Source organism: Larimichthys crocea, chromosome VII (assembly GCF_000972845.2).
Source record: "Larimichthys crocea isolate SSNF chromosome VII, L_crocea_2.0, whole genome shotgun sequence".
In the NCBI taxonomy this organism is placed as follows: Eukaryota; Metazoa; Chordata; class Actinopteri; family Sciaenidae; genus Larimichthys; species Larimichthys crocea.
Window position 1 is genome coordinate 2,259,641 of NC_040017.1, and position 22,390 is coordinate 2,282,030.

Consider the following 22,390-nt stretch of genomic DNA (forward strand, 5'->3'; position numbering starts at 1 on the left):
CTTGTAAATCTGCTGGAGACTTTTGCCCCAAACTATCTAAAACTTGCAGCAGGAATCCAGATCTGAGAGGGGAGGCCGGAGCGTGAGAGAGCGAGAGAGTGGAGGTTAAAGTAGCAAGAAGCCATCTTCACTTGTCTTAACAGGCTGACTGGAAACAACAGGAAGCAGACCTCTCCCTTTAGGTCTCACTCTGGTATTTGTGGAATCTGCTTTGGAACAAATAGGCCACTTCCTGACCCTCTCCCCCCGGACTTTCTTCTGGAGGAAGAGGAATGAGGTTTTAGAGGCTGAGGGCCGATGGAGGAGGGAGAGAACTTAGTGTCTGTAAATGTGTTTGATCAATCTATGTGACAGTGACACACACACTTTCAACATTATTCATCAGTTCTTTTCCACACACTGTGTGCTTTTCATTAAGGCCATGTTCACACTGACAACAGTCCAGTGTCCTCATCCATTTCAATGAAACCACTGCAGTACTGTTGGCACAGCCAGATCTAAGCTGCTGAGCTTAGCTTCTGTCAAAACACAGTTCAGTGGGACTCAGCGATGGACCTGTTGGTCAATCAAAGAGGAGAAAACAGCGTTTTGGGTCTCATGGCACATGGCTGTCATAGAAATATATATAACACACACACTGCATAATGCTGTTCAGGTACTTAAGGAGATGGCCAATGATTTTTGATGCAGTCTTAACTATGTTGTCTATGACTCTTCACCCAAAGGCCACATCACTCTGGATAAGTTATCAGTGGGTCATTTCTCTTTACAGAGGTGTCAGTCCACACTGACCCACACAGATGGACACATGTATGTGTGAAGTGTGTTTTATTCTTCATGGCAGCAGGAATTTAAAGAATGTGCCTCATTGTCTGAGGTGAGAAACGTCTCCTGTTTGAGAGCAGACCTGAATCTTCCCCTGGATTTTCGGTTTTTCGGTCCTTGACTTAAGCTCTCCTCTGAGCTGCACGTCCATGAATAGTTGACTTTCTTCCAGTGTTTTTCAGCCTCTCAGTCCAACACATTTCCTGTAGTCCTTTAACTTTGTCTTAATGTTTACCACCGTACTGCGTTGACATCTGCATCCCCTCTCTTTTTCTACATCCAGTCGTGGACAGGAAGGGAAGCAGGGAAGAGCGGGAAAGTCAGAGGAAACCTGAATACTTATACAATAGCATGAATCAGACACGGGCAGAGAGAAAGGACTTTTAAGGATGTTAATGCAGCCACAGGCTTGTGTTAAAGATCCTAACAAACAAAAGAAATGTTCATTTGCGTTACGGTAATCAGATATCATGTTCATTCATAATTTTTCAATGAAACTGCTAACAGCGTCTCCAGCCTGCTGTGTCTCTATGATCAGATACAGGTTGTGTGTTCAGTATTCACTATGAGGTTGTGATTTCTTATTTCAGTCAGATTGTAAGGCATGAAGAGAAGCTCAAGTTATGTCAGTGGATAAACAGGAATTCAGACCCACACACTTGTATGAGTGAGTACTCATGAAAGCATGGCTGTCGCACACGCCTGTTCTTACAGTGAGCCCAGCCTCATTCTTAACAAAACTCTGTCCGTGCTCACACTTCTATAATAATATGACTTAATTCTCAGTCCATGTGTGTCGCTTTAAATGCAGGTTATTTGTTTAACTGTCATACTGGGAGCTTTTCTGCTGCCCACATCTTTTAGATGACTGCATTTTGATGAATATCTTACACATTTGAAGTATTCTAACTTTGCACATTCCTGCACAAACAGCTCCTGCCATCTTGAAAACATATTGTACAGATATTTAGATGTAGTATTTTTTCACTTTGTTTGGTATGCAGTGCACCTAACCAGGGCCTATTTGGCCCTGGCAACTTACTTGGCATGATCTTGTTCAGAGAGACCAATGTCCATCAAGAGAGCTTAAATTAGGTTTACAACAGAAAACTATGTCTGCGCTGATGAGTGTGTCTTTTGGTTTAGCTGTGTTTGCATTGTAAATGAGCAGCAGTGGGTCTGAGGCTCAGTCATGTTCTATTCTCAGTGTTTCCTGTTCCCTTCAGTGTGTGAGAGTTCAGAGAGCAGTCGGGTCGGGACAGACGAGGAAGACGACAGGAATGCTATAGAACAAGTTCTAAGCATTGTGATGAGTGTGTAAAACTGATGACGCTCACACACTCACACATCATTTGTTTTAATCACATCTATGAGGAAACTGAGTGCAAGTTAGGATGGTAATTAGGCTAATGGTGTCTGAACCTCAGAGTGGACGTCTCAATTATCTACATCAGCCTCTCTCACACACTCTCTCACACACAGACACACACACAGAGCCAGAAATGGCAACCTGAAAGAATTTCCCTGCTGAGAGTAAACATGAATCATAAAGGCGTGTACTGTAGTTTTTCTGTGTGAAATGAAACAGATGATCAGTTTGACTTGACAGATTTATTCCAATGAATGAATGTTGTGTAGCAGCTCTGCAGTGAGACGTTCTGTTCTGACTCCACTGAAGATGTGCTTGTTCAGATCAGACAATGATGGTGAGCTCGTTATAGTTAACTGTATGTCACTATAACAGAGTGCACTGAGTACATCCTCATCGACTCTCATAGTGAAGATTCTGTGCTGCCTTACAGAGCAGAAACAAACACTTTCACACGCTCAGTCTGTGCATGCTTTCCTCTTTCCTTCAGTATTGAAAGGCTGTTACTCCTGATGTGTAACCATCAGATTGTGGAGTGGGTGGGACATTGCATAAGGCTAGAAGACTAGAATGACAGGCAGAGAGACTATGAGGTATGAGGCAGTAAAACAAAAAATATTCTATTCCATATACGTGACTTACTCTTGGATGTCATATGTTTAAAGATCACAAAGGGAACACGTGAAGTCCTCCACAGCTGTGGATGGAAACAAGTGATGATATTTTTGGCTGAATTACTAAAAATGTGGTTAAAATTTGCGGCACATTTGGATTGAAGCTGTCTGATGTAGTGCTGTAGACGAGCATGTGACCTTTGAGCTAATGTCTGTGATTGGACAGGGTGTGATACTCATTAGTCACCCATCACTCTGAGCTGCTGTCAAAGGATTATGTGTGCCTGATGCTTCTGATTAACCAGACAAGAACGTTAACCCAACACTGTTCCTAATCCTCTTTCCTACTTATTCACCTCTCGCTTGCTCCCTCAGTCTCTCACAACAAAGTATCCAGATCAAGGTCTCCTAGGAAATCCTTCTGCCTTCCAGAGACAGGGATTAACTGGCACTGCCACTATAAATCCTTGTTAAATGAAGTGGAGGCGGCACCAGACTAGAAGGAGTCTTTGCTGCCTCTGAACAGTAGCAGATGAGAGATGAGTCGTCAAGTTAAATGCATCGTTCAGCAAGAGACACACACACACACACACACACACACACACACACACACACACATACACACACATTCTGTGTGTAAGGGTGTTTTTTATTCATGCCTGTATTGAGTTTGGTGCTATATAAATAAAACTGAAGTGAATCTATTAGCATGTTATACATTCATCATGAACATGATGAATATGGAACAGTCTTGTTCAGTATTGTTAGACAGTATAGAGCTAAATCTTAAAGCCAACATGGCAGAGACAGTGAGCTCTGCTGAGAGACAGAGGGGGAACACTGCATATGAAATATTGACCTCAAAATCCATATCAACCAATCAAAATCTGTTTTCAGGATCTGTTTTCAAATAATGTTGAGAAAGGTGCAGTATTCTGAGGTCAGAATACTGCACAGTGTACACACTGTTGTGAAGTTTAGATGACAACATGTTTATAGCAGTTCTTTCATCAGCTTTATGTCAAAGTGTTTCTCCGTCCAACAGTTACTAGTTGGCCCACAGCACAGAATCAGCTTTCTTTCCATGTCAGTCTGAAAATCCTGAGTTTCTAATCTCCAGCACTGTCAGAAGTCATAAATATAACACGTCTTGGACTTTGACACAAAGCTTTAAATATCCATTCTCTTTCTATAAGAGGAGGCTTTAACAAACATTATGGTGAGGGCTGAGGCCTGGTCAGGGCTCAAAGGACATGCTACTGCGTGCACTCTATGAAAGTAAAGATGTATGTGTTTCACATATTTCTGTACCAGCGTGTGGGCGCTAGTCGAGTACTGTTACTGTAGGTCTGTTTAAATTATGTGGCAGTACACAGTCCAGCTCGCTCTGTCTCCCCTGGCAGCTTAATGATGAGTTTATCTCTGTTGCTGTAGTGTGAGGTGCCTCCCCTCCTCTTTCTTCTGAATTATTTACAGAGATGCTGCAGGCCAGATGAATAATAGAGTATACTGCTGAGGGACAGGCTTGTCAGAGCAAAGAAGGGAGGTTCTGGAGAGTTCAGCAGCTGTTCTCTCAGAAATTACAACAGGGTGTCTAGTTTCAGTGTCACACAGAGAAATAATGAGTAAAGTTACATGAATAAAATATTTACATGAATATTGATTGACTGCCTGAAATGTTTAGAGATTCACTTAAGTCTGACGGTGTGCTTATGCCTTGATTCCATGACCTTCTCCACACGGGAGTGTTTTACCCATCAGACTAAGTAGGTTATGTAATTAAATTGTTCCCCTTTAGTCCAAAGAATACTAAATACAGATACAGAAGTATCTGCTTCTGTTCCACCAGACTACAGAGCATTCTCTTTCCTCAACTCATCCCCTGCACTTAATAATGTTTTTTTTTTGTTATGTGTTTAGCTTTAACAGGCTGGAGCCTGCATTTAATTTTGATGTAGAAAAATAAATATATGAACCATGACCCATAAATATACACAATATGCACACTGAGAACAACGTCCATGGGACAGATAGTGCTCTTGCTGATGATTAGTTGGGGTGTAAAAAAATAAATAAAAATGTTGCATGTGAAAATAGTCAAAATATCTGAGAAACATTTACTGAACACTACAGTGTGGAACTAAGTCTGTGGGCTGTTTTTACATTGAGATGTTCAGTTAGGACTAACAGTCTCTGAGCTGAGAACACAGTAGGGCAGTGGTTCCCAAACTGGGGGGCGCGCCCCCTAGGGGAGGCGCGGAGGTATTGCAGGGGGGGCGCGGCAAGGCTACGGCTAAATGAATGACTAGTTAGTTACAATGCTAGCATAACAGCATGGACAAGTTTGTGACAGCGCTCCCAGCTAAACGCAAACCAGATGATGAATCTTCACCAAATGTAGCAACTTCAAAAGCAAAGACAAGAAAATATGACGAGGCATATCTCGCACTCGGCTTCACCAGCACAACAGTGGGTAAGGAGGAAAGACCACAGTGTGTTGTGTGTCTAAAAATACTAGCTTGCGACAGTCTGAAGCCGAACAAATTAAAACGCCACTTGGAGACAACACATCCCGAGCACAAAGACAAGCCGGTGGAGTTCTTCAGAAAAAAACTCACACACTGTCGTGCACAGCAGAGTCGCTTTACTAAAGCAGCATCCCTGCCTGCAAATGCTCAGCTCGCCTCCTACAAAGTTGCCTACAGAGTTGCTCGGTGTAAAAAGCCACACACTATAGCCGAGGAATTAATACTTCCCTCTGCGATCGACATGGTCTCAACTATGATCGACGAAGCCACTGCCAGCAAGCTAAAGGCCATTCCTCTCTCAAACAATACTATCTCAAGGCGTATTTATGATATGTCAAAAGACATAGAAGAGCAGCTAAATGACAAGATACGGGACGGACGCTTTGCTCCGCAGATGGATGAGGCGACTGACAGTAATAAAGACTGCTTATTGATAACATACGTCAGATTCATTGATGCCGATGATTTGAGGGAGGATTTGCTTTTCTGCAAACAAGTGACGAGCAGAGCCACTGCAGACGAACTGTTTAAAATAATTGACACTTACTTGAGAGAGGCCGATCTGAAATGGGAGGACTGTGTGGGGATCTGCACAGACGGGGCTCAGGCCATGGCTGGGAGAAGAGGGGGCTGCAAGCGCTCATCAAGCGCGTCTCCCCTAACGTGCAGTGGACACACTGTATGATACACCGAGAGGCGCTGGCGTCTAAACAGCTGAGTCCCGACCTGCACGATGTTATGACGGATGTCATCACTACAGTGAACTACATTAAAACACGACCTGTCAAAGCACGTATTTTCTCTGCACTGTGTGAGGAAATGGGCTCCGACCACACAGCTGTTCTGTTTCACAGCGAGTCCCGATGGCTGTCACGTGGGAAGGTTTTATCCAGGGTCTTTGAACTGCGGGATGAGATCCGCATCTTTTTGGAGGAGGAGGAAAATGAACTTGCCCACAAGTTTAACAACAACAAGTTCCTCATGAAAATTGCGTACCTCAGTGACATGTTTCAAAAACTCAATGAGCTAAATCTGCAGATGCAGGGCAGCAACACACACCTTCCACATCTGGCAGATAAAATCACATCATTCACAAGAAAGCTTGAGATGTGGGAGCAGCGAGTTACAGAGGGAAATATAGACTCGTTTGAGAACCTGAAGTCATTCATTGAGGTCAACAAGCTGCAGAACACAGTGATCCCATGCATGAAAGCTCACATCTCTGCCCTCCAAAAGCATTTCCAGAGGTACTTCCCAGTGCAGGATCCTACACAATATGACTGGATCCGAGACCACCTGCCGAATTCAGCACTACAGAGAATGAACAGTTCATTGATGTCACCTCTGATTCAACAATGAGGCTGGAGTTTAAGTCTAAGACACTAGCTGCATTTTGGATTGGAGTGGAGAAAGATTTCCCACTGCTAGGTAAAAGAGCTCTGGCCACACTCCTTCCATTTGCCACGTCTTACCTATGTGAGATAGGTTTTTCTGCTGTGGCCTCCATCAAGACTAAATACAGATCAAAGCTGGACATTGAAAATGAACTAAGAGTAGCAGTCTCACAGCTGCAGCCCCGATTTGAGAAGATCTGCAGCATGAAGCAAGCCCACACCAGTCACTGAAAAGATGTGGACATTAAAGGTGCAGTTTTTGCAGAGTTAAATGTTCAGGATTTTGTTATTTTCTTCAGAGAGCTGGTAAAGTGTAAAAGGCCACTTTCATGCAGGAATGGAGTTTATAAGAAGATGTGTTGAAAGCCATGAACACCATTACATGGTAAAATTTTATGATACATGATGCAGTGTCACTTTTAATAATTGTAAAGGTGATTTGTCATTTTTTTTTAGTTTTGTTCAGGAAGAAGTTGCCATTTTGTATGACTTACAATGTTAAGTAAAGTCCAGTGGAGTTTAGAAACAAAGGATTTGTATGTTTGTGTCAGTGTGGGGGGGCTCGAAAATATTCTAATCTTCAGAAGGGGGGGCCCTGCAGAAAAAGTTTGGGAACCACTGCTGTAGGGAATTCAAAGTTAAGACAGACCAATGCTAATAATTATTAATGGCAATCTGGCATGTTCAAATGATTGTGATATTTTGCTGTAGTCACCATAAGATAATGAGGTATTGAAGTCTAGTCCACATGAAGACCTTTTCCCCCATAATGCTATTGATAAAATCAAGACCACATTTCCCATAAACCCAGCCATTTGTTTCCCTGCCCCCCTCTCAGTAGGCAACAACCATGTGAGAGCTAGATGCCCACGGTGCAGCACCACCACAGTGTCAGTGTCTCTGTGTTGATCGGATGCCACCGCTTGTTTTGCCTCTCCCAGTGCTGACAGCTGCTGACTGAAAAAGCACGCCGTCAGCAGACTCCTTTCTCTCCTTGCTAAGCACAATGACGCAGCAGCACCGTCAAAGCACACTGCCTCCTCAGCCCAAGTACCTGGCTGTTTCCATGGTAACAGACTGCTGTTTGCAGTTTGATTCAGAGAGCAAACTCTCAAATAAACGGACTCTGACATAAGTCAGGTCGACAGGATGATCATAACAAGGGTTTATTTCATTTCTATAGCCCACAAGGCAAGCAAACACAAGCAAAACAAATAAAACCATCAAAATAAAAACACAGTTAAAAGACTATAAGAGGGTCTTCTTAGAAATTAAGTTAAAGCATAACAACAGAATTTATTTGGTCGCTGTCAAGCATGAGACCCAGCTTTTTTGCATATAGCCCGATGTAGCTGAAAGTCAGACAACCAGTACCATGTCATGAAAACACATGATGAAACGTCCATTATACTGTAGCTTGATGTAAAATAAGGACGACTTCATTTTACAAAAACAAAGTCCAAACCTTGCGTTAGAGAAGCTCAAAGTTTCACACAGTGATTGATGGAGTAAACTCTATCAGTTCTGGACTTGCTCATATTGATGCCATATGGTATGGATATGAGATTCCTTCTGTACGTTTATGGAATTCCTTTGGGACACAGGGAGTCGTCTTTCCTCTGCGATAATTACAGGCCTGTTCTCAGCCAAACATCACAAATGCAAATACTAGTATAGAGCAGGCAGTGGATCTCCTTCAGCCCAGAGACCGCTAGGAGACACTTAAAGGAGCAGTGTAATAAGGATTTTCCAGTTTTACCCTGTTTCCACCAGCATTTTAAGTTAGTCATAATGTAAATATCAACCAGAGACACTGTGTTCTGATTAACTGGGGCAAGGTACAGAAATCCTACTTTAGCTCGTCCAAGTGGGGAGGGGTCCAGTTCTGTCATTTCCTGTCCAGAATCCGTCCAGTCAATTCAGCGTGACCACTGCGACTTCAAAGTCAGAGGGCTGGAGGGAACAGGAACTGCCATTAGCACTCCCCTCTGAACTATTGGAAGGATGTTGGTATTATTTATGTCTTGGGCTGAATTTAGATATCCAGCATTTCTGTTGGATTAGTGAAACACTTTTGTTTCTGGTCTGGGCCTGCAGCATTGCTCAATACTCCACTGCCACACCCAGTGGCAATTCTCTATTCTGGACATGAGTCTTATATTGGTGATGATCATATTTGCATGACTGTGGTATGTGGCTGTCCTCTGATTTAAATCAGAATTTTGACAAATTTCAGACATTATTATGGGAAAGTTGCTCATGTTAAATGCTTGTTATGTTAAATAATAAAAAGAAAATCACGTTTACAAAAGTTTGACTTTATCTCTGTTGTATCAGCGCTGGTAATAAAAAATGATACCCAGCTTCTAGAAATCAATAGATGCACCCACATGCATCACATTACATCATATGATATTTTTGACCAATAGCAGCCTCGTAGTAGGCTGCTGGTGGGTGAAGAATTTAGCTCCATCAGCAAATGGACTGCTTTGTTTTCTCCACAAATGGATTCCTTTGTTCATTCCAACCTGCTAAGATTCATTAGAACTCTAGAATATATAGACAGCCACAGTGTGTCACTCACTCAGCACATACAAACACTGAACTCAAAGGCCACACTTCAGCACATGTCCAACGGCACTCAGCTTATCAGCTTCAGTTTCCGTTTTAGCAAACAGTTCAGTGAATGGCTCTGTGTGTTATCCACCGTTCCTCAGCTGACCTAAGCCCCCAGGCTCCTGTCAGCCACAGAGAACAGACTATGTACCGGGCTCATTGTTCACGGCAGTATCACTGCTGTGTGGGTGTTTACATAACTTTACACTTTCATATGGCGTTCTAGTTACTGACTTCTAATGTCAAAATACAAAATACCACCTCTGAGTAACTCATGTGAAATACTTACTACTAATACTTTGAATTTATGTGGAGAACAGACCAAAACAGCGTTGTGGCCCCTGATGTGACAAAGACGTGACTGCTCATTCACTGAGACAAGCAACTGCATGATCTGAGCTCGTGTCTTGCCCTTCAGAGACTGGACAAAGGAGCATACAGTCAGGGAGTGTAAATGAACTTTACACTTGTCAGAACAAGCTTCTTACCACCAAGACAGAAATCAATTCAGATGAATTCTTCTTTACCAACCTTAAATGATCCTCATAGAACCTTCTGCTTGTAAGAGATCCACTTCTGCAAGACGGTGGCCTCCTGTCCTGGGATGAATTTCTTTGTCTAAGTCTTGGTAATTTCATGTGAAGTAACCCCTTTTGGACCAGGGCACTGAGCCACATCTCAGTGTGCTGGCTCTCCAGGCTCCTGAAGCAAAGTTTGAGGACCTGAAATGATACCAGTAAGAAGAATCTTAAGTAAGAAGTGTGACATGTTTACATGACGAATCTGGCCCAAAGCTGTTTTGACCCGGACAGCTCCTGGTTTTGAAACACCTTTGACAGCATTGATGATGTTTGGCAACACATCTAATGTAGACAGAGCACAGCCACAAAGCGCTATGTGGTACAAAGGGTGTGTAGGCCTTTGCTCACTGGACAATACCTTGTTCCTGTTCTTGTTCTTCTGCACAAGAGCAGCCAGCATGGCAGGAGTGTTTCTAAAGAACTGGTGCAGTTCCCGTAGATGGTCCCTGAAGGTATGGCCTCCATACAGTATGTCTGATAGCATTTCAGGCATCTTTGCATGCCAGTGCTAGTCTGTGAGCAGCACACACTTCAGAAACCAGTTTTGGAAACCTGTATGTGAGCCGTGGTTCAAGATGTATGTCATTCTGTATGAGCTTCATGTGTGCAGAAGCTGCAGTGTGATGGCTCCCCTACACGCATCGCTCTAATCATCAGCCAGTGGCGTCATTGACTTTATTAGTCAATGACACCACACATGCTTTCGGCCACTCTCATGTCATTGAGAGTATTAGTCAGTGGCATGTTTACAAGTCTCTCTCTGCCTGCGTTTGGTTTTTGAAGGTGTTCCTGGCCTGTTTACTGTAACCCTGATGCCCAGCCCTTTGACCCAGCATGTGAGGAGCTGGGTTCTTTGGAATTATGTAGAAAGCGCCGGCCATGTTTTGTCCTGCCTACACATACCACAGAGATTACTGCAGCCAGACAGAATCGGCGTGTCTGCAGGAAACAAGATGTTAGCATGTTTGTGAGACCACAGTGTTTTGTGTAGCCATTCGGTTCTGTGTTAGTGGGGCGGCTGTGGCTCAGGAGGTAAAGCATGGCATTGCCATCAGTGTATGAATGTGTGTGAATGGGTGAATGAGATATGTAGTGTAATGTTGCTTTCACACCAGGACAGTCCGGGGGACTCTGCACTGACATGTACCCAACAGACCAAACAACTGTGGAGTCCCACTAAGTATACATTCATCCTGTACATGTTGGATGGCATTTAAAGACCACGCTAACTTCAAATTAGGTCAGAGTTTGCTGTCAGGCAAAAGAAGTTCTATACAGGCTCTGCACAGTCAGCACCACCTGTCATTAACAAACATGCTTGGACAGATTCCAGTGTTGCTGGGATGTGCTCAGATTATCATACAATCTGAGTCATGATAAGAGTCCTCTAGTGGTGCTCATGCATTTCTTAGAAAGCCAGAAATTGTCCAGTTAGAATTTGATAATAGAAAAATGAGAGAATGTAACAAACAGGTCATGACAGGAGACAGAGATGGTTATTGACATGATGTGTCTGTGCTGGGCCTGTGCAGACATGAGTGAGCTACTTAAAGAGTCTTTATAGCTGGTATGGAGTGCAGGGAGAGATAATGCAGATAATGCAGATGCATAATGTTATCTTTCTGCGAGCATCACATGTGCACATGTACAGACAAGGACACCGTGCACCCTGTCTGACCTACATCTGCCAGCCTCCACCAGAACTGAAGGAGCTCACTCAGGCATCACACACACACACACACACACACTCACACACACACACACACACACACACACACACACACACACACACACACACAGACCACCCAATGTGCTATCTTAAACAGGCTTACAGACATAGGCACATAGGCTTCAGTTGAACAATGCAGTTTGACACTAACTTTTGTCTGTTTTCCACCTACTGGGTAAAAAAAAAAAATGTTTGCAGGTGTCAGTAGTACATACATACATACATACATACATACATACATGCAGACCATTTTGACATGAATTTGGGTCATAAACAACCATGTGTCATCTACTGAACAAGATGAATACACACAATGTTACAGCCCTGTTCAAAATAATGTATTTTATGAGAACTATTTGAGAGATGATTAGGTGATTTGGTATCTTGTATGCATGTTGCTTCATATATCCTACTAATTGATGGATTATATAGTATGTGTAAAGATACCACCCTGATGGAGACATGGCGGCCGGGTAAATACAGTAGTACTTAGTTTGATTTTGATCAACAAATCATACGTGCTGCATTTTGGAGGATTCAGTTTCTTGCTCTCCGTCAACGAGTGATGAGTAGCTCTGTATCAGTTTCATCTGTGAGTATCCAGTGCACAGTTAAGCCTTTGACATGTTTAGTCTAGTTTAGGACAAAGACTGGAGGGAGAATGAAAGTACTAGCCTGGCTCTGTCTACACTTCCAAATCGTGTTTATTCATCATGTGCAGAAATGTAAATAGAACAGCAACTTTGTGGTTGGAGGAACAGGTATGTTTTGATTAACAGAACTGCATTGAAGTGACTCGATGTGACATAGTTTGAGCTCTGCCTGAACTTTGAACTTTGACTGTTTGTCTGAGCCTCCAGCTGGTGGAGGATAATGGTCAAGATTTAATACTGCAGCATCTCATGGATTCATATAGTGTGTGTGTGAGTGGGAGTGAGTCATACTGACCAATCAGTCAGTTCAGGAGCTAAATCAATGTGTCCTTCAATAACATGTTCAATCCTGTCAACATGGAAATGGAAATGAAATCAGCCCTCTAGTAGGAAAAATGATTGAATGGATTGTGGTAGTGTGTGTGTTACAGGATGCGGGAATGTTGGACTTTGGCATTAACACTGTCACCATCTGCTGAGCTCCTGACAGCAGAGAACATTAGAGCACATTCTTCTGGGTGCATTAGTGGAATGTCACATGCCGTTGAGGAAATGTACATTTCAGTTCTGTTTATTGTGTGTACTGTCTGTGGCTCTGAAGCCTGAAGGAGACGCGCTGTGTGCTGAAGCTCTTGAAGCCAACAACTATTTATGTGCAAACAGACAATGTGTGCTCGGCAAGATTTACAAAAATGCACTCTAAATAGTCAATATGTTGGGGAGTAGGAGGGGGCCTACAGTGGGGCTGTCAATGACTTGCTCTGTCTCTCACTAATAAAGTCTAGATTAAACTGAGGTATGGTGGGTGTACATGGGCCAGAAATCTAGTCTGTAGGCAGAAAGCAAAGAATTAGAAAATCCCAAAGTATTCTCAGTTTGACACTGTTGACCTGTCGTGGATCTTCTTAAAGTGGCAACAGTTTGAACATGAGATGTGTTTACGTGTAACGTATGATGCTTAGTCTCATCTAGTCAGAGTTTTACACTGAAAACTGCAGCTGACCTGCTGCTCATGCACTTGTCTCACTTCTTGCGTAGACATTGTGCAAGCTGTTTTGGTCTAAGACTACAAATGTATCAGTAAAAGTCTTAGTTAGGACGTGCGTTATGGGAAGTCAGAGTTTCTGAACCTTTGCTGTTTGGATTTTGTTTTTTTTTTATCTCTAATATTTGAAGGCTTGGTATCACATGAAGTCGTTAATACACGGCTAACGTCGTACAGACCGTTGAATGTGTAGCTCTTTGATCACTGTAACAATGTTTTTTATAACTGACTTATACTTCATTATAATATTTAATTCAAATATACTTCATTACTGAAGTCTGGACAACTAAACAAGAACCACATGAAATGACATTTTTTGCAAATCAGATCTACAGATGTCCATGCGGATGCTCTGGCCCTCATCAGACTTCAGTGTCTTTTGAGTCACTTGAACTGCGACTCACAACGATGAAGACACAGACAGTCGCTGAGATCACTTGTTTGGACGGTCAGTCCTTAAGATCTGATTTAAGAAACCAATCTGAACAAAAAGGACTTTGGACTGACACTCGGAATGAGCAACCGAAACCTCTTGATGCTAACAGAAAAGTACAGCTGTGTACTGTTAGCTTGACCTTCATGGCTTGCTTAATATTAAACTGACTTGTTGGTCTCAAAGTGACTTAGATCCAACTTCTCTGAACAGAACCCTTTAATACTGGAATGGTTTTGGAGCATTAGAATGCCTGATAGTTTTCCACTCTTCCTCTCTCTTGCTGACTAATGTTGTCTGGAGAGGCATGTGGTGATAGACCGAGCACAGAACACGTCCCCAGCCTTCACATGATAAATGACTGTGTTTTGGTTCTCACACTCTTTATTCTCCAGAGCAGCATTCACTGTTGCAGCACAGCCCTCACAGCCTTTCTGCACAGAGAAGAGGTTAATGAAGTCAAAACTGAAACCTGGAAAAGTCTGAATAGTTTGTGGAAAGTTTCAGCCTCACAGATCTTTGTGTTCCTTTCAGCTGACGTCACACCAGCCCATATATACACGACACACTTCTTTACCATTCATAGCACTGGTTGTCACTCTTAAAACAGTGTTACATCACTGCACCCCCCCCCTTCTTAAAGCTATACTCTGTTTGGCCTGTACACTCCCCATCAGCTGGACCGAAGCTGTCACTGTGTGTGTGTGTTTGCACTTTATCAGTATCACTTTGCCCTTCCCTGCCTGGAATATCATGGAAGCAGTCGGGGAATAATGGAGGCTTTGTGTGGTTGCAGTGTTTCTAAAGGCATGTGGTGCTTTTCACCAGTCCTCTGGCTCCATCTTGTGGTCCAGAAGTAGAGGTGATGGGAAACTAATGAGCCTGGAGATGTGTGACCTTATGTGGGTGGAGAGTGTTTAAAGCGGTTTAGTTTGACGCCGTTGCTTTCAGTGGGAAACAGTGACTGGGAAGTCAGTGACTGGATTCTGTTCTTCATCCCTGCCTCACAGATTACACTCTTATACCTTCATAACTAATTAGAGTATATTAACTTTCATTGTCATGTTAGGGATTGTGCCACAAGCCTGCGCTGACTTGTTCAGTGTTTAACCAAACTGTGCCTGACCTGAACTAACGGGAACATCACCCTGAGGACTCTTCCTAATGTGTGAGGCACTATGAGTGTGCAGACAGAAAGTAAATCTATTCAAAGTGACTGATGTTCAATGTGACTATTTTATTATTTTATAGACCGACCATTGGCAGTTCATCAGCGTGTAAATATACTGTGCTTCCATGTGAACATGTAGATGTGCAGAATGACTTAATGAATGAATTACTTAAGTATTTGGGGTTTGAGAGGCAGCATCAGATGAAACGATGAACTGATGGAAGCCTGTGTGCATTACTTCATGTTCCATTCTGCTTCTGCTTTTCTTCTTCTTCTCTTTGCCCGCCTTCCTTTAATGCTCACACTTCCTCCTCTCTGCACAGTTTCACACAGGAAGACCATGCAACTGACAACACATTCAAATGTAGACGTATAGAATGTTACCGTGCAGTGTTTGTACTGAAACAGGTGATAGGGAGAGCGAGCAGAGCTGATGACACAGAGGAGAAGAGGGGTTTGTTTGGATTTGAGGTTCAGACAGCTGTGCTTCCAGACGTGGGATTGAACTGCCAAAATGATGCTTGGACGACATGCAAAGGTATGTTATCAGAGTTTCTGCTCAAGGATTGTGGAGCAGCTGAAATCTGTCCTCACATGTGTGTCTTTTGGCACTAGCAACACAGCTAGCTATCAAATCTGCTGAGCTCCTGTACTGTCACTACAGATGCACAATGTATCAGAGTATGAGAACTGTCAGCTTTCATCAGCTGATGGAGCTCGGTTTGTGTCTACGCTCGAGTTCTGTGACTCCTGGGACATCTTTCATCATGATGTGGGCTCATGTAGGCAGACCTGTCCCACGTCATCCCAGGTCCACTGTGCAGCCATTATGCAGCACACTGTGAACATTCTAACCTATACACATCAGCATGTTTTCATTGTCATTGTGAGCATGTGTTAGCATGGTGTTAGCATTATTGTCAAATTAAAGCAGACAGCCAATATATGACTGTACAGACAACAGCGGGAGCTAGCTAGCAATGTAAAACTTTCTGTCCATTCAGATAATAACTGTTCGATTTGTCTCAGTGGTATTTTACTGAAAAAGTTCATTTGCTGTATGATCTCCAAATCTAAACACCATTATCTCATAAAGTCTGTCAGAAATGCCCTGAATGCACCGCGATGCCCTATATTTTAGTATTACTGACCTACAGGACAAGTTCTCAATTACACCACAGACCCTGAACTGATAACAGAGATACACACACTGAAAACTGTGTGTGTGTGTGTGTGTGTGTGTGTGTGTGTGTGTGTGTGTGTGTGTGTGTGTGTGTGAGTGAGTGAGAGAGAGAGAGAGAGAGAGAGCACACAGAAGCAGCTGAGATGACAGCAACTGCAGCAGCAAGTGTGGTTGAACAGTGTGACTGCTGATTGGACTGTGGAGGTGGTATTTATATATACTATTTTTACCACTGCTCAACACCCTCATATCACAACAGCTGTCCCCACATCTCTTGTCTGTCCCGTGTCAGGAATAGCCAGCCTATCAGCAGGCCCCCCCCCCCCCCCCCCTGTTCGATCCCGTTGTCAGGAATAGCCAGCCTATCCAGCAGGGCCCGCTCAGATCCTCTCCACTCTGGCCAGTGTTTGATTTGAACTGTGACTTGTAAGGACTATTTGGATACAAGAACTGTGGAATTACTTCACTGACAGGTAGAACTAATGGTGATAACTTTTTACCCATTTGGGATCTTTAGTGGAAAATCTATGACAAGAGCAGGGCCTCGAGGCTCCACAGCCGGTGGCACTATTTTTAGACTGGAGTTAGCTGGGGGGGGGGGGGGGGGGGGTGGTGGTGGGGGGGGGGGGGGGCAGCTTGAGTGGTTTCCCAACTGAAGGTAGCATTTTACAATAGCAGCTTTTGTAACAGTTTCCCTTTTCCTGCTCAGATGTTCAGCATTAAGAGTGCTAGAATTTCAAAGTGGTATGTGGAACGTCAGTCTGGCTGGGTTACGTGTAGGTGCTCTGGATTGAGTTCACTCTTATGTTGTGACACTGGTTTTCAGTTCATATTAAACCTGTTGTGTTATTTCATAAGTAGCTCTGATGAAGTCATTTGGGGTCGCCTGCCACAAAAGCTTCATTCAGTACAGTCAGACGGCTCAGAGGACTGTTCCATATGTTTGGATGGTCCTTCATGCTTTAATCTGTCCTCCTTACAGACAGATGCTATTTATGAAGGGTTTGCATGAAAACTTCTGTTATACATGGAGAACAAAACACTGTATAATGATACAAACAAAGCTGAAAGGGAGGAAAAAAACAAAGAGCCTGTGAGCAGCAGTTAAATCAGCAGTCTAAGCTGATTTAATCATTTGAGCTGCTGGAATTAACAGGAGTGTCGTTTCTAATATTCTAATATCTAATCGAATATTTTTGTTTCTGAGCTGCTATAAAAACTGAAAACAATGGCTATTATTCAGAAAATGAAAGTTCATATATTGAATTTAATAAAGTGTGGAAGGATGTTCGCATGTTGTCCGTAGAGACCCAGAGAAATGAGTTTAAAGTCTCTTAAATGTTTTCTGTGTTTAAATAATGACTCAACGCTCACATATATACACCTTTATGTGTGTAGTTGTCTTCCTGTTAGGTGACGTGATTAATGAGTCAGTGCTCTAACATCACACAACTTCCTAAGTGAATGACGGTATGCGTAACATACTGTACAGCGCATTGTCACTGTATTAGAACAGTCTGGAGTCTTTGTTCATGTTCTTGTTTTTGCGTTTGCTTTTGGACATAAGTGTAGTGTTGTATGATGTTATAATGATGTTATAACAATGTTATAACAATGTTATAATGGTGTTATACTCGTATAAATTAACTTATGAGCTGAGTTAAAACTGCTGAAAATAAGTCGAGCAGGTTCCTGTTAGGAAACAGAAATGATCATTTTGAAGATATTTCCTTATGAAACATGCTTACTGTGGAGACTGTACAACGTTTTGGACTTATTTTGTCAGGTCTTGTTTATTTGTACAGCAGTATAAAAAGTATTAAAGTATCAGTATTAAAAATCAGAGGATGTCTGTGATGCACACCGACTTATTGGCCTTGTCTGCCTTTCACCGAGGGAGTAATGTGGCCAGCAGTCCTTACAGTCCTGCAGTACCACTGTCTAATCCAAAAATAAGCCTGTTAGTCAGCGTGCTAATTCAGTGACCACTGATACCTGGACACTGTCCCGTACCCAGTAAAAGTTGTTCTGTAGGGGCATTAGGGTTGCTGACGCTCCTCATCAAGCCAAAGAGCAAGTCAGATTTTTAGAGTGCAGCTTTGTTCAAATGACTGGGATCAGTCATTTGATTCAATCAAATCTGTACAGTACCTACTCACACATACATGGACACTAAATCTAGCTTTTGGACATGAAACACTGTCCCCACTTTAGAGTTTACTTCTCGTTGAGTAAGAATTCTGTGGTCAGCTCAGATAGGAGTGGCTATGGATAAAATCCTCATCCAGCTTTCTATTCTCATATCGATGGTGTCATAGTTCACCATAGTGTTAACAGTAAAACCTTCACAGATGTAGCACTTTGAATAATTAATCCCAATGAATGGTTAATGAGCTCATCAATTTAAATACAAGGCACATCATATTAATCTATTAATAAGCATAAACATCCAGAGATGGCAAATTCTATGGCAGCAGTTATGTCTTCATACCAAATCTCAAATAGTGACGAGATGTCATGCTAGAAAAATTTATGAAAGCTTCTGTAATCTGTGAGCTGGTTCTGGTTTAAGCTAATGCTCCTGAATAGAAAAAAAGAAGAGTAACTGTTTGATGTTCTGGACAGGCAGTCCTCAATATGATCATGAAAATGTCACAGAGCAGTTTGAAGTAATCCTGTACATTATTTTTAGAGGATGATTTTGGTCTGGAGCTCTGCTCCACGAGTATGCACCATCCTCTCAGGGCATTTGGCATTTTATGGTTGCTCTTTGAAAGATGGCCAGGTCAGGATGAGCTCACTAGTATCCTTACATTTTAGTTGGGTTTCTTCTTGCAAAACCTGCCTGTTCTGTTGTTCCTGTTCATTGCCTTGCCATCAATATGTGGCTCTGCCTAGGCTGAAACATGTATTATGTCTGTAGCCTGAAAACTTCATTCTTTGTCATCCATCTGTCTCTCTGTATTCTGACCATTCTCCCTGTCCTAGCTCTCGTCCACCTCTACCTCCTCCTCCTACTTCTGCTCTCATCTCATCCATCACAGCCCATGACAGCAGATCAGCCAACATGGCATTCTCATCTCGCTTTTCCTTCTGGGAGCAAAAGGGAAGTCTCATTTGGACATTTCATAAAGCACTCTTACACTGCATGGTGTTTCAGTGTTTTACTCCGTATTAATGTGTGTTATTAGATACGTGTGGCCTTTGCCTGCATCACACTAAGAATTTGATGGCTTTCACTCATGTCTAAGTGTTTGTTAACCCATTTGTTGTCACCTTGTTTGTACCACATATGTCATTTGATGGATGCTTAACCAGAACTTCCATCATGGCGAGTGTATCAATTGTACCTTTTTGAAATAGTAGGAGGTTTGTAGTGTGAGAAATCATTGCTATGCAAAAAATGGCTCAGAAATGTAGCATGCTTTGAGGTTTGCACGGTGTGTGTGATAGACAACAATTCTTCATGTAGTGCCAAGGTTTTGATCTTGATTTTCTTTACATTAACACATTTAGATCAAAGAGGAGAACAAGCCAGAGAGCAAAAGTGTAAGTAATGTTGTCCTTTATGAGACGTTCACTCAGTGCCTGTATGTATTGTATATATCATATATATCATATATATATTAGGGCTGCCACAAACGATTATGTTGATATTTCCTACGCGGCGGCTCTGGGTCGGCGTGGAAAGAGTCGGGGGCGAAGGTGGCTCACGGCTCCGTCCGCGAGTTTTACAGCGTCCACCCACCTGCCCCTCTCCGGGACAGTCAATTTATGTATTATCCGATTAGTCGACTAATCACGATTATTTTTTCGATTAGTCGACTAATCGGATCATACATAAACAACTCCACGCCGACCCAGAGCCGCCGCGGAGGAGGACAGCCAGCGTCGAGTTGAATCCCCCAGGCAGACTGCGCGGAAGTTGCGGAAACATTGCAGTGATTGGTTAAAATTGCAACACCGCCCTGAATTTACAGGGATTCACTGAAGTTTCGTTGAAGTTGCAAATCGCAACATTGTGAATTCCTGGAGGATCTGTGTTATGGTATCATTTACTGTACAGTCAGGTCTGACGCCGATTACCACTACTGCGCATGTGCGTAGGTGTGTGTGTGCGTGTGTGTGTGTGAGTGACAGAAAGGCAGACACGGCAGTGAAAGCTGCAGCCGCAGTTTCGAGAGAAATGCAAAGTAAAAAAAAAAAACAACAACAAAAAAACGATGCGTCGACTACTAAATTAGTTGTTGACGATTTTGTTCGTCGACATAATCGTGACTAATCGACTAATCGTGGCAGCCCTGGTGTGCACACATTTCAGTTCATTTAAAAATTAAAAATATATTCTATATAATATATATATATATAATATATATAATATATCTAATAAATATATATATAATAACTTTTTGCAAGTAGTGTATATCAATAGTTACACGAGCCTGTAAGAATATCTTGTGCAGTGGCATACTGTAAGCAGGTGGTCATTCTCAGTAACATCTTAAAGGTGTGGCATTTAAGGATTCAGGGTGTCAGTAAGGAATGTCATGTGTGATTGATGTTCTGTGATTAGCATACCCATAATTGTACTAAATATTGAAATTGAACAAGCAAGAAATGTTCAATAAGTGGTCAACTGATGAAGAGATGAAGCTGGTACACACTGTATATTTTATTTTTTAGTGTCCTATAGAAGTATATAATATTACTTTATGGGTAACAGGTCTGTCTGTAATTAAAGGTTAGTCTTTCTTGCTATCCTGGCTCAAAAAGCTTAGACATATCAATATTTCTGATTCTTGTTAGAATAGAAGCAAGATCTGATGCTTGGATTGTCCTTCATTATTCATGTTCCTATCCCTCCTCTCTTTCCTCTCTATGAGTAGCCAGACAGTGATGGGCCACCCAACCAGGCCAAGTCAATGCCGGCTCTAGACCCTGGCAGGGGGTTATTCCGGGCTAAAAGTCCCCCGTCAGTTCCCCCCACAACGTCAGCAGCACGGGTCAGGAGTCCCTCCCCGCCTAAAGTCAGGGCACCTGTTAAAGTGCCAGAGCGCTTCAAAAGCCCAGAGCCAGCGCCAAAGATGGCAGAGCAGTTAAGGAGTCCTGAACCACCAAAAGCTGCTCTGAGCCCAGAGCCAGTCATGAACAGAGTCCAAGAGCAAAATGGCATAATGGGCAAAAGCGTGATCAACAGTACAGCCAACGGTAATATCAAACATTCAGGCACCATCCACACGGATACTACAGATGACCAAGGTCTGACACGTAAGAAAGTAGTAAAGGTAGTTCGCCGTGTTGTCAGGAAGGTCTTGCCCGCAGAAGATGGCGTGGCCACCTTGCTAACGCAATCACCAGACAAAGCTCCAGAGGCAGCCAGGCCTGGCCCTGAACCAGTTAACGCAGTCCCAGCACCAACTTCAGTGTCTAAGACCCCCGCAGTGCCAGGCTTCTCTTTCAAACATGATGTGGTCAAAACAGAAGACAAAGATGACATTTCGCGAGGACTGACGAGCTTCATGGTCAGAGGCAGGACAAGAGAGCTGCGCCCACGAATACGCAAGGATGAACGGCCAGAAAAAACAGAGTTAGAGAAGAAAAATGAGAAGAAACAGGAAAAAGCTGAGCTAGAGGAGACAAAAGACGAGAGGAAAATGGACAAACCCGCCCTAAAGCCACAAGAGGTCATTCACAAAGCCACAAGCTCTGGACCAGTCACACAGGAAGTCACATCTCCTGTGGTTGCTGTAAACCCAACCAGCAAGGCCTTTGAACACTCTGCTCCAGCTTCTTCCAAATCCACTCATTCCAGACCTGCATCTCTCCCACCGGTTGTTGGCTTTATCCCGGCTCCTAAGCCCTCACCCCTGTCTCCACCTCCTGGCTTCGTACCAATACCCAAACCAGCTGCTACCACAAAAATCACACTTCCTTCTACCACCCCGGTGGCCCAAAAATCTTCTTCCTTTTCTCCTCCATCACATTTTATCGCAGCTACCAAACCCTCTCCACTCTCAACTCCTGTGAGCCCCAATCGTCCCCTCCCCAAACCAAGTCCACTGTCTCCCCCTCCAGGAGTCACTCCCATTCAACAACCTGCTGTCAGTCAGCAAGAGGTACAGTGTCCACACTTGGCATGTTCGCTCAAAATTTGAGACATGGGTGTGGAAAGTGCATGGCCATTTGAAATGCATGAAAGAGCACTGTGGTGCTTGCTTACAGATAGCACATTTAACCTCTGTTGAGCTG

At 43.1% G+C, this 22,390-nt stretch overlaps 1 protein-coding gene across 5 annotated transcripts in view; it reads left to right on the plus strand.

The window, feature by feature from the left end:
* Positions 1-22,390, plus strand: part of myo18ab (myosin XVIIIA b) — a 112,570-nt gene that overhangs the window by 10,192 nt on the left and 79,988 nt on the right. The window contains exons 1-4 of one of the 5 annotated variants that reach the window (XM_027280821.1): positions 16,519-16,614; positions 19,130-19,247; positions 19,658-19,690; positions 21,028-22,257. The exons of 3 other annotated variants lie outside the window; for them this stretch is intronic. In XM_027280821.1, coding sequence (XP_027136622.1) covers positions 19,209-19,247; positions 19,658-19,690; positions 21,028-22,257 — 1,302 coding nt within the window. In that variant the 5' untranslated portion in view covers positions 16,519-16,614; positions 19,130-19,208. Of the gene's footprint in view, positions 1-15,291; positions 15,497-16,518; positions 16,615-19,129; positions 19,248-19,657; positions 19,691-21,027; positions 22,258-22,390 lie in introns of those variants that run through there. One more of the 5 variants, XM_027280826.1, reaches the window with a different exon arrangement.